Source organism: Oncorhynchus masou, chromosome 22 (assembly GCF_036934945.1).
Source record: "Oncorhynchus masou masou isolate Uvic2021 chromosome 22, UVic_Omas_1.1, whole genome shotgun sequence".
Lineage (NCBI taxonomy): Eukaryota > Metazoa > Chordata > Actinopteri > Salmoniformes > Salmonidae > Oncorhynchus > Oncorhynchus masou.
In genome coordinates, this window is record NC_088233.1 from 4104369 (window position 1) to 4117219 (window position 12851).

At 44.1% G+C, this 12851-nt stretch overlaps 1 protein-coding gene across 1 annotated transcript in view; it reads right to left on the reverse strand.

The window, feature by feature from the left end:
• Positions 1 to 2498: 2498 nt before the first annotated feature.
• The window catches only part of LOC135509773 (sodium/potassium/calcium exchanger 1-like), a 70765-nt gene continuing 60412 nt past the window's right edge, over positions 2499 to 12851 (reverse strand). The window contains exons 9-11 of the mRNA XM_064930674.1: positions 11943 to 12032; positions 11372 to 11538; positions 2499 to 2748 (exon numbers count right to left, since the gene is read on the reverse strand). Coding sequence (XP_064786746.1) covers positions 2499 to 2748; positions 11372 to 11538; positions 11943 to 12032 — 507 coding nt within the window. The remainder of the gene's footprint in view (positions 2749 to 11371; positions 11539 to 11942; positions 12033 to 12851) is intronic.

The window sequence follows — 12851 nt, forward strand, 5'->3', positions numbered from 1 at the left end:
AGGTCAGCATTTCTGAAAGTCAAAACCAGACATTTTTAAGTGATTGAAATTCGGCAACATCTCAATTGACATTGTGTTGACTGTGTTGCCAGTCAGAGAGCCTCGGATAGTCATAATCCACCAACAACTCAATGTAGACATTACTGCAGCTTTTAGAAATCAAATGATTGGGATATTTCGATGAAGCATTCAAAGGTCCATCGAGCCGGACAGAGACAGGGCTGTTAAGTGCCACCAGTTTGGTGGCATATGAAATATTTTGTTGTATGACCAGTATTTTTATTTTGGGAGCGACTAGGAAAATAATCTCCCAGATAATAATTGTAATGATCAGGCTTCTCTGTACCATAGTTAGAGAACAAAGTGAGAACAGATTAGTTAGCGTCATGGTTATATCATTACTACAGCGAAAACGGCCTGCTTCGAGCCCAACCAGGTCAAAATATCTTCTGTGGTTTAACCCAACGAGAGAATGTCACAAGTGTTTCCCTAAAAGCTGTCTGAGTTAAAACATCTTCTACTGTACAATAAAGTGAATAGCTTAATGTGTTAATATGGTTCTGGATGGCCAGACAGCTAGCTACAATGACGAGAAGCTGCCATGTGTTGTTATGGTTCTGGATGGCCAGACAGCTAGCTACAATGACAACAAGCTGCCATGTGTTGTTATGGTTCTGGATGGCCAGACAGCTAGCTACAATGACAACAAGCTGCCATGTGTTGTTATGGTTCTGGATGGCCAGACAGCTAGCTACAATGACAACAAGCTGCCATGTGGCGAATAGTAAGTGACTCGTTTCAGCTAGTTTGATCTTGTTATTGATACCATGTCTTGTTTTGAGGTGTTTTCTAATATAGGTGTCTATTCTAATATGGCTAAAATTTGCTAGGTAGCTAGCTTCATTTATGTTTTCAATAAACATTGGAGACTAAATATTGTTAACATGTTGTCAACCATCTAAGTCAACCCAGTCTGTTTTGCCCCATATTTGGGCATGTGTCAGTTTTGCTGCGAAACAACCAACTTGTCTATAGCGGATTGTCTATAGCGGATCGCAGGGACCACATGTTACATTCTGAAATTATGTTTTGGGCCATTCTAAAACTACTTGTGCTTCGTTAACCACTTGTTTATACTTCGTTCAGTCATGTTACCTCATTGGCTATCTAGCTAACAACCTGGTAACTTCACCAGTATATCCGAACATCTGGGGACACAGAAAGAAAGGAAGAGGGATATCTTCTTCAGTAGGTCAATGATCACATCAATGAATGAATGACAGATCTCTTGCATGTTGTCATCACAAATCTGAAGTGTTTAAAGGGACAGCGTACAATTTCCAATTCAATGTATCTCAATAGGAAAATTGTGCTTTTACACAATGCAGAAACCTAATATTTCAAAAATAACTTTTGTAATGTCAATGACAGGTATTAGTATCAACATTTTAGCTTTTATAATAAACACATTTCATTACCGTGTTACATATTCGTTTCTAGGACACAACACATGATTCAAAAGTAGAATTCATAAAAGCCTAATATAGGCTGTATCTCTGAATTAAACACATCCTGTTTTCTGGTGCTTCTAAGTTTCATGTGGTGCTCCTAACTTTTTAAAGTTGGGAGCACCAGTGCTACCAATGAAAAATGTTGAAGGGATACTTCTGGATGTTGGCAAAGAAGCACTTTATGTACTTCCCCAGAGTCAAATGAACTCATGGATACCATCTGTATGTCTCTGCATCCAATATGAAGAAAATTAGAGGTAGTTCGTGAGCCAATGCTAACTAGTGTTAGCGCAATGACTGGAAGCCTATAGTATCTACTCGCAAATGCTAGTTAGCGACTTTCTTTAAACTGAAGTATCTGTTTAATTTGGAACCATGCCTGTAGACTCATCTGGTCAGACACCATGCTGGACAAAAGAGAGGCCTCACACAATCAGACCCAAAAGAGAGGCCTCACACAATCAGACCCAAAAGAGAGGCCTCACACAATCAGACCCAAAAGAGAGGCCTCACACAATCAGACCCAAAAGAGAGGCCTCACACAATCAGACTCAAAAGAGAGGCCTCACACAATCAGACTCAAAAGAGAGGCCTCACACAATCAGACCCAAAAGAGAGGCCTCACACAATCAGACTCAAAAGAGAGGCCTCACACAATCAGACTCAAAAGAGAGGCCTCACAATCAGCCCCAAAAGAGAGGCCTCACACAATCAGTCTCAGATGGAAACAGAGCATATAATGACTTGATCCTCCAGCACGTGTGTGTGTATGTTTCTGTGTGTGTGTGTGTGTGTACGTTTGGGTGTGTGTGTGTGCACTTAATTAGTACAATTTAAATAAACATTGCTTCATAACATGAGATAAACTATTTTGTGGAGGTGTCACCGGCTGAAGTGCCCATATGTATTTGACAAATTGTCAAATATATTCAATCAATGATAACTGTGTCCTCTAGCAGAACACTCAGCACCAGGAAGACAATAGTGTCAGATGGACACAGGACAGATGATAACTCTGTCCTCTAGCAGAACACTCAGCACCAGGAAGACAAAATAGAGAAGGAACATGGTAGATCCCAGCATCTTGTTCATCCTCCACTTACACACAGCAATACTGATGATGACGAAGAGGAGCATGAGGAAGAGCAACACAATGGCACAGAACAGACCGTTGGAGCTGACGGGCACCGGAGCAAAACCATGGAACGACGACCACAATAACCACGGGACTGGCAGGCTGGGGGAAGAAAGATATTATTACCTTCATAACCCCTTTTTTCCATAGTCCTTTAAGCCTCTTTCTCAGAGCCTGAACCAGTTACAGGATGTTAGCCCATAGTTCTGGGGACTAGTGAACTACATCTAGGAATGTGAATACATTTTGGAGTGTTAACAGCTGTTTTACCATGTTGTGGTGTAGCTAACTACTGGAACTACACACTACTATTTTACCATGTAGCAATGAAGCTAACTACTGGTCCTACACACTACTGTTTAACCATGTAGCGATGAAGCTAACTACTGGAACTACACACTACTGTTTTACCATGTAGCGGTGTAGCTAACTACTGGTACAACACACTACTGTTTTACCATGTAGCGGTGTAGCTAACTACTGGAACTACACACTACTGTTTTACCATGTAGCTAACTACTGGAACTACACACTACTGTTTTACCATGTAGCGGTGTAGCTAACTACTGGTACAACACACTACTGTTTTACCATGTAGCGATGAAGCTAACTACTGGTACTACACACTACTGTTTTACCATGTAGCGGTGTAGCTAACTACTGGAACTACACACTACTGTTTTACCATGTAGCTAACTACTGGAACTACATACTACTGTTTTACCATGTAGCGGTGTAGCTAACTACTGGAACTACACACTACTGTTTTACCATGTAGCTAACTACTGGAACGACACACTACTGTTTTACCATGTAGCGGTGTAGCTAACTACTGGTACAACACACTACTGTTTTACCATGTAGCGATGAAGCTAACTACTGGTACTACACACTACTGTTTTACCATGTAGCGGTGTAGCTAACTACTGGAACTACACACTACTGTTTTACCATGTAGCTAACTACTGGAACTACACACTACTGTTTTACCATGTAGCGGTGTAGCTAACTACTGGTACAACACACTACTGTTTTACCATGTAGCGATGAAGCTAACTACTGGTACTACACACTACTGTTTTACCATGTAGCGGTGTAGCTAACTACTGGAACTACACACTACTATTTTACCATGTAGCGATGAAGCTAACTACTGGTCCTACACACTACTGTTTAACCATGTAGCGATGAAGCTAACTACTGGAACTACACACTACTGTTTTACCATGTAGCGGTGTAGCTAACTAGTGGAACTACACACTACTGTTTTACCATGTAGCGGTGTAGCTAACTACTGGAACTACACACTACTGTTTTACCATGTAGCGGTGTAGCTAAGTACTGGAACTACACACTACTGTTTTACCATGTAGCGGTGTAGCTAACTACTGGAACTACACACTACTGTTTTACCATGTAGCTAACTACTGGAACTACACACTACTGTTTTACCATGTAGCGGTGTAGCTAACTACTGGTACAACACACTACTGTTTTACCATGTAGCGATGAAGCTAACTACTGGTACTACACACTACTGTTTTACCATGTAGCGGTGTAGCTAACTACTGGAACTACACACTACTATTTTACCATGTAGCGATGAAGCTAACTACTGGTCCTACACACTACTGTTTAACCATGTAGCGATGAAGCTAACTACTGGAACTACACACTACTGTTTTACCATGTAGCGGTGTAGCTAACTACTGGAACTACACACTACTGTTTTACCATGTAGCGGTGTAGCTAACTACTGGAACTACACACTACTGTTTTACCATGTAGCGGTGTAGCTAAGTACTGGAACTACACACTACTGTTTTACCATGTAGCGGTGTAGCTAACTACTGGAACTACACACTACTGTTTTACCATGTAGCTAACTACTGGAACTACACACTACTGTTTTACCATGTAGCGGTGTAGCTAACTACTGGTACAACACACTACTGTTTTACCATGTAGCGATGAAGCTAACTACTGGTACTACACACTACTGTTTTACCATGTAGCGGTGTAGCTAACTACTGGAACTACACACTACTGTTTTAAATCAAATCAAATCAAATTTTATTTGTCACATACACATGGTTAGCAGATGTTAATACGAGTGTAGCGACATGCTTGTGCTTCTAGTTCCGACAATGCAGTAATAACCAATAAGTAATCTAACTAAAAATTCCTAAACTACTGTCTTATACACAGTGTAAGGGGATAAAGAATATGTACATAAGGATATATGAATGAGTGATGGTACAGAGCAGCATAGGCAAGATACAGTAGATGGTATCGAGTACAGTATATACATATGAGATGAGTATGTAAACAAAGTGGCATAGTTAAAGTGGCTAGTGATACATGTATTACATAAGGATGCAGTCGATGATATAGAGTACAGTATATAGGTATGCATATGAGATGAATAATGTAGGGTAAGTAGCATTATATAAGGTAGCATTGTTTAAAGTGGCTAGTGATATATTTATATAATTTCCCATCAATTCCCATTATTAAAGTGGCTGGAGTTGAGTCAGTGTCAGTGTGTTGGCAGCAGCCACTCAATGTTAGTGGTGGCTGTTTAACAGTCTGATGGCCTTGAGATAGAAGCTGTTTTTCAGTCTCTCGGTCCCAGCTTTGATGCACCTGTACTGACCTCGCCTTCTGGATGATAGCGGGGTGAACAGGCAGTGGCTCGGGTGGTTGATGTCCTTGATGATCTTTATGGCCTTCCTGTATAACATCGGGTGGTGTAGGTGTCCTGGAGGGCAGGTAGTTTGCCCCCGGTGATGCGTTGTGCAGACCTCACTACCCTCTGGAGAGCCTTACGGTTGAGGGCGGAGCAGTTGCCGTACCAGGCGGTGATACAGCCCGCCAGGATGCTCTCGATTGTGCATCTGTAGAAGTTTGTGAGTGCTTTTGGTGACAAGCCAAATTTCTTCAGCCTCCTGAGGTTGAAGAGGGGCTGCTGCGCCTTCTTCACGATGCTGTCTGTGTGAGTGGACCAATTCAGTTTGTCTGTGATGTGTATGCCGAGGAACTTAACTTGCTACCCTTTCCACTACTGTTCCATCGATGTGGATAGGGGGGTGTTCCTTCTGCTGTTTCCTGAAGTCCACAATCATCTCCTTAGTTTTGTTGACGTTGAGTGTGAGGTTATTTTACTGACACCACACTCCGAGGGCCCTCACCTCCTCCCTGTAGGCCGTCTCGTCGTTGTTGGTAATCAAGCCTACCACTGTTGTGTCGTCCGCAAACTTGATGATTGAGTTGGAGGCGTGCGTGGCCACGCAGTCGTGGGTGAACAGGGAGTACAGGAGAGGGCTCAGAACGCACCCTTGTGGGGCCCCAGTGTTGAGGATCAGCGGGGAGGAGATGTTTTAACCTACCCTCACCACCTGGGGGCGGCCCGTCAGGAAGTCCAGTACCCAGTTGCACAGGGCGGGGTCGAGACCCAGGGTCTCGAGCTTGATGACGAGCTTGGAGGGTACTATGGTGTTGAATGCCGAGCTGTAGTCGATGAACAGCATTCTCACATAGGTATTCCTCTTGTCCAGATGGGTTAGGGCAGTGTGCAGTGTGGTTGAGATTGCATCGTCTGTGGACCTATTTGAGCGGTAAGCAAATTGGAGTGGGTCTAGGGTGTCAGGTAGGGTGGAGGTGATATGGTCCTTGACTAGTCTCTCAAAGCACTTCATGATGACGGAAGTGAGTGCTACGGGGCGGTAGTCGTTTAGCTCAGTTACCTTAGCTTTCTTGGGAACAGGAACAATGGTGGCCCTCTTGAAGCATGTGGGAACAGCAGACTGGTATAGGGATTGATTGAATATGTCCGTAAACACACCAGCCAGCTGGTCTGCGCATGCTCTGAGGGCGCGGCTGGGGATGCCGTCTGGGCCTGCAGCCTTGCGAGGGTTAACACGTTTAAATGTTTTACTCACCTCGGCTGCAGTGAAGGAGAGATCGCATGTTTCCGTTGCAGGCCGTGTCAGTGGCACTGTATTGTCCTCAAAGCGGGCAAAAAAGTTATTTAGTCTGCCTGGGAGCAAGACATCCTGGTCCGTGACTGGGCTGGATTTCTTCCTGTAGTCCGTGATTGACTGTAGACCCTGCCACATGCCTCTTGTGTCTGAGCCGTTGAATTGAGATTCTACTTTGTCTCTGTACTCTGTGCTTAGCTTGTTTGATAGCCTCACGGAGGGAATAGCTGCACTGTTTGTATTCAGTCATGTTACCAGACACCTTGCCCTGATTGAAAGCAGTGGTTCGCGCTTTCAGTTTCACCGAATGCTGCCATCAATCCACGGTTTCTGGTTAGGGAATGTTTTAATCGTTGCTGGGAACGACATCTTCAACGCACGTTCTAATGAACTCGCACACCGAATCAGCGTATTCGTCAATGTTGTTATCTGACAAATACGAAACATGTCCCAGTCCACGTGATGGAAGCAGTCTTGGAGTGTGGAGTCAGCTTGGTCGGACCAGCGTTGGACAGACCTCAGCGTGGGAGCTTCTTTTTTAGTTTTTGTCTGTAGGCAGGTATCAGCAAAATGGAGTCGTGGTCAGCTTTTCCAAAAGGGGCGGGGCAGGGCCTTATATGCGTCGCGGAAGTTAGAGTAACAGTGATCCAAGGTTTTTCCGCCCCTGGTTAAAATCGATATGCTGATAAAATTTAGGGAGTCTTGTTTTCAGATTAGCCTTGTTAAAATCCCCAGCAACAATGAATGCAGCCTCCGGATAAATGGTTTCCAGTTTGCAAAGAGTTAAATAAAGTTCATTCAGAGCCATCGATGTGTCTGCTTGGGGGGGATATATACGGCTGTGATTATAATCGAAGAGAATTCTCTTGGTAGATAATGCGGTCTACATTTGATTATGAGGAATTCTAAATCAGGTGAACAGAAGGATTTGAGTTCCCGTATGTTTCTTTCATCGCACCATGCCTCGTTAGCCATAAGGCATACACCCCCACCCCTCTTCTTACCAGAAAGGTGTTTGTTTCTGTCGGCGCGATGCGTGGAGAAACCCGTTGGCTGCACCGTCGGATAGCGTCTCTCCAGTGAGCCATGTTTCCGTGAAGCACAGAACGTTACAGTCTCTGATGTCCCTCTGGAATGCTACCCTTGCCCGGATTTCATCAACCTTGTTGTCAAGAGACTGGACATTGGCAAGAAGAATGCTAGGAAGTGGGGCACGATGTGCCCGTCTCCGTAGTCTGACCAGAAGACCGCCACGTTTCCCTCTTTTTCGGAGTCGTTTTTGGGTCGCTGCATGCGATCCATTCCATTGTCCTGTTTGTAAGGCAGAACACAGGATCCGTGTCGCAAAAAACATATTCTTGGTCGTACTGATGGTGAGTTGACGCTGATCTTATATACAGTAGTTCTTCTCGACTGTATGTAATGAAACCTAAGATGACCTGGGGTACTTATGTAAGAAATAACACGTAAAAAAAACAAAAAACTGCATAGTTTCCTAGGAATAGCGAGGCGGCCATCTCTGTCGGCGCATTGATTAGTTTTAGCGGTGTAGCTAACTACTGGAACTACACACTACTGTTTTACCATGTAGCGGTGTAGCTAACTACTGGAACTACACATTACTGTTTTAAATCAAATCAAATTTTATTTGTCACATACACATGGTTAGCAGATGTTAATGCGAGTGTAGCGAAATGCTTGTGCTTCTAGTTCCGACAATCCAGTAATAACCAATAAGTAATCTAACTAACAATTCCTAAACTACTGTCTTATACACAGTGTAAGGGGATAAAGAATATGTACATAAGGATATATGAATGAGTGATGGTACACAGCAGCATAGGCAAGATACAGTAGATGGTATCGAGTACAGTATATACATATGAGATGAGTATGTAAACAAAGTGGCATAGTTAAAGTGGCTAGTGATACATGTATTACCTAAGGATGCAGTCGATGATATAGAGTACAGTATATACGTATGCATATGAGATGAATAATGTAGGGTAAGTAACATTATATAAGGTAGCATTGTTTAAAGTGGCTAGTGATATATTTATATCATTTCCCAACAATTCCCATTATTAAAGTGGCTGGAGTTGAGTCAGTGTCAGTGTGTTGGCAGCAGCCACTCAATGTTAGTGGTGGCTGTTTAGCAGTCTGATGGCCTTGAGATAGAAGCTGTTTTTCAGTCTCTCGGTCCCAGCTTTGATGCACCTGTACTGACCTCGCCTTCTGGATGATAGCGGGGTGAACAGACAGTGGCTCGGGTGGTTGATGTCCTTGATGATCTTTATGACCTTCCTGTAACATCGGGTGGTGTAGGTGTCCTGGAGGGCAGGTAGTTTCCCCGGTGATGCGTTGTGCAGACCTCACTACCCTCTGGAGAGCCTTACGGTTGAGGGCGGAGCAGTTGCCGTACCAGGCGGTGATACAGCCCGCCAGGATGCTCTCGATTGTGCATCTGTAGAAGTTTGTGAGTGCTTTTGGTGACATGCCGAATTTCTTCAGCCTCCTGAGGTTGAAGAGGCGCTGCTGCGCCTTCTTCACGATGCTGTCTGTGTGAGTGGACCAATTCAGTTTGTCTGTGATGTGTATGCCGAGGAACTTAAAACTTGCTACTCTCTCCACTACTGTTCCATCGATGTGGATAGGGGGGTGTTCCCTCTGCTGTTTCCTGAAGTCCACAATCATCTCCTTAGTTTTGTTGACGTTGAGTGTGAGGTTATTTTCCTGACACCAGAGGCCCTCACCTCCTCCCTGTAGGCCGTCTGTCGTTGTTGGTAATCAAGCCTACCACTGTTGTGTCGTCCGCAAACTTGATGATTGAGTTGGAGGCGTGCGTGGCCACGCAGTCGTGGGTGAACAGGGAGTACAGGAGAGGGCTCAGAACGCACCCTTGTGGGGCCCCAGTGTTGAGGATCAGCGGGGAGGAGATGTTGTTACCTACCCTCACCACCTGGGGGCGGCCCGTCAGGAAGTCCAGTACCCAGTTGCACAGGGCGGGGTCGAGACCCAGGGTCTCGAGCTTGATGAGAGCTTGGAGGGTACTATGGTGTTGAATGCCGAGCTGTAGTCGATGAACAGCATTCTCACATAGGTATTCCTCTTGTCCAGATGGGTTAGGGCAGTGTGCAGTGTGGTTGAGATTGTATCGTCTGTGGACCTATTTGGGCGGTAAGCAAATTGGAGTGGGTCTAGGGTGTCAGGTAGGGTGGAGGTGATATGGTCCTTGACTAGTCTCTCAAAGCACTTCATGATGACGGAAGTGAGTGCTACGGGCGGTAGTCGTTTAGCTCAGTTACCTTAGCTTTCTTGGGAACAGGAACAATGGTGGCCCTCTTGAAGCATGTGGGAACAGCAGACTGGTATAGGGATTGATTGAATATGTCCGTAAACACACCAGCCAGCTGGTCTGCGCATGCTCTGAGGGCGCGGCTGGGGATGCCGTCTGGGCCTGCAGCCTTGCGAGGGTTAACACGTTTAAATGTTTTACTCACCTCGGCTGCAGTGAAGGAGAGACCGCATGTTTCCGTTGCAGGCCGTGTCAGTGGCACTGTATTGTCCTCAAAGCGGGCAAAAAAGTTTTTTAGTCTGCCTGGGAGCAAGACATCCTGGTCCGTGACTGGGCTGGATTTCTTCCTGTAGTCCGTGATTGACTGTAGACCCTGCCACATGCCTCTTGTGTCTGAGCCATTGAATTGGGATTCTACTTTGTCTCTGTACTGACGCTTAGCTTGTTTGATAGCCTTGCGGAGGGAATAGCTGCACTGTTTGTACTCGGTCATGTTACCAGACACCTTTCCCTGATTAAAAGCAGTGGTTCGCGCTTTCAGTTTCACCATGTAGCGGTGTAGCTAACTACTGGAACTACATACTACTGTTATTTACAAAAATAAAACATGGGTGAACTAAGCAATAATTCATTTTATTTTTCTGCAACAGACCCTTCCTACTTCTCACTTAAAACATAGTTTTTGTGTTTAATAGACCAACTTACACATTTGGTTAACATCTGAATCCAGAGCAGTGGCGTCATGCCCTTAGGGGGCACATGCTCCCTCAAATAGGGCAGCCGGTAGCCTAGCGGTTAGCGCGTTGGGCCAGGAACTGAAAGGATTGTCTGGGATACCGACAATGTCAACACTATGTGGATGTGCCCTTGATCAAGGCACTTGAGCATAATTGCACTGGATAAGAGCGTTGACTAAAAAGTAATTTGACCTGTTTTTTTGTAACATTTTTTTCTATTTCTCTGTAATAACACTAACCACATAGCATATCTTGTCTAACCATCTTAACTGGCATTCCTGCTGGAAAGGTTCATAGACTTTAGAAAGCGGGCAATAACTATATGTACTGAATAAGACTCACATTCCTTTCAATCTTTTACCCAGATATTAGCAGAGTTTAGTTTCTTTATATAAAAAAAGAACCACCAGTCAGGAAGATACAGACAGCTCATGAGGTATGCTTAGATATGCATAAAAATATACATTTTTTAAAAATAGTATGAAGCATGATTATGGCTCCAGATTGCAGGGAAAATCCCCAGCTCGAGAGTAACCTGTTCTTGCCCTTTGTCGTCTGACATTCCAGATTGAGATATGGTCATTTATAACTAAGTAGTTTGGGATGTAGGGAACTAGCTTTTAAAATTAATTTGAGTTAAGTAAACTTTATTTTTCTTAAGGGTAGCTTTAGTGTAGTTTAACATCCTTCAGTGTGAAGGTGACGGCACTCACCCCATGGTAATGTCAAAGATGTTGGAGCCCACAGAACTGGACACAGCCATATCCCCCAGTCCTTTACGGGCCACAATAACACTAGTGATGAGGTCAGGGATGGACGTTCCTGCAGCCAGGATGGTTAGGCCCATGATCTCCTCTGAGATGCCTATGGTCTCTCCCACCTGACAGAAACAGGGTATTGTGTTAGGTTCTAATAGGAACAGTTTGTTATATTTGACACAGTAGTGGTAGTGAGAGGAACACTGGGTGTTGGTTCTAATAGTGTTCTATTTGACTCAGTAGCGGTAGTGAGAGTAACACTGGGTGTTGGTTCTAATAGTTTGTTCTATTTGACTCAGTAGCGGTAGTGAGAGAAACACTGGGTGTTGGTACTAATAGTGTTCTATTTGACTCAGTAGCGGTAGTGAGAGTAACACTGGGTGTTGGTTCTAATAGTTTGTTTTATTTGACTCAGTAGCGGTAGTGCCAAAAGGAAGACTACCTCTTCCACCAGCCTTTAATTATTCTACTATTCTTGTTCATTAGGCTCATACAAAAGCCTGGAGATGCAGTTAGTATAACTTACCTGATGTGCCCACCACACCATGAGGTAGGAGAAGACGGCGATCCATAGGATAGACCCCAGGAAGGTGATCACAAAGAACCTCTTATATATCTGCAGAACAGATAGAGAAAAACAATGTCTTCTGTCACTGCCTTGCTGAGGTATACTTCCACCATACAGTTTGATAGACTCAGGGACAGTAAATGACAACATCAAATACAGGCAAGGATTGTAGGAATTTGAGTAAGTCACTTCCATCAGTTCCATCAGTTCCACCAGTTCTTAGTTCTATCAGTTCCACAAGTTATATCAGTTCCACTAGTTCTACCAGTTCTATCAGTGACACTAGTTCTATCAGTTCCACAAGTTCTATCAGTGACACTAGTTCTATCAGTGACACTAGTTCTATCAGTGACACTAGTTCTATCAGTGACACTAGTTCTATCAGTTCCACTAGTTCTATCAGTGACACTAGTTCTATCAGTGACACTAGTTCTATCAGTGACACTAGTTCTATCAGTGACACTAGTTCTATCAGTGACACTAGTTCTACACAGTTCTATCAGTACCACAGTTCTCAGTTCCAATAGTTCAACTAGTTCTATCAGTGACACTAGTTCTATCAGTGACACTAGTTCTATCAGTTCCACTAGTTCTATCAGTGACACTAGTTCTATCAGTTCCACTAGTTCTATCAGTGACACTAGTTATATCAGTTCCACTAGTTCTAGCAGGTCCACTAGCTCTATCAGTTCCACTAGTTCTATCAGGTCCACTAGCTCTATCAGGTCCACTAGCTCTATCAGGTCCACTAGCTCTATCAGGTCCACTAGCTCTATCAGGTCCACTAGCTCTATCAGGTCCACTAGCTCTATCAGGTCCACTAGCTCTATCAGTTCCACTAGCTCTATCAGTTCCACTCATTCTATC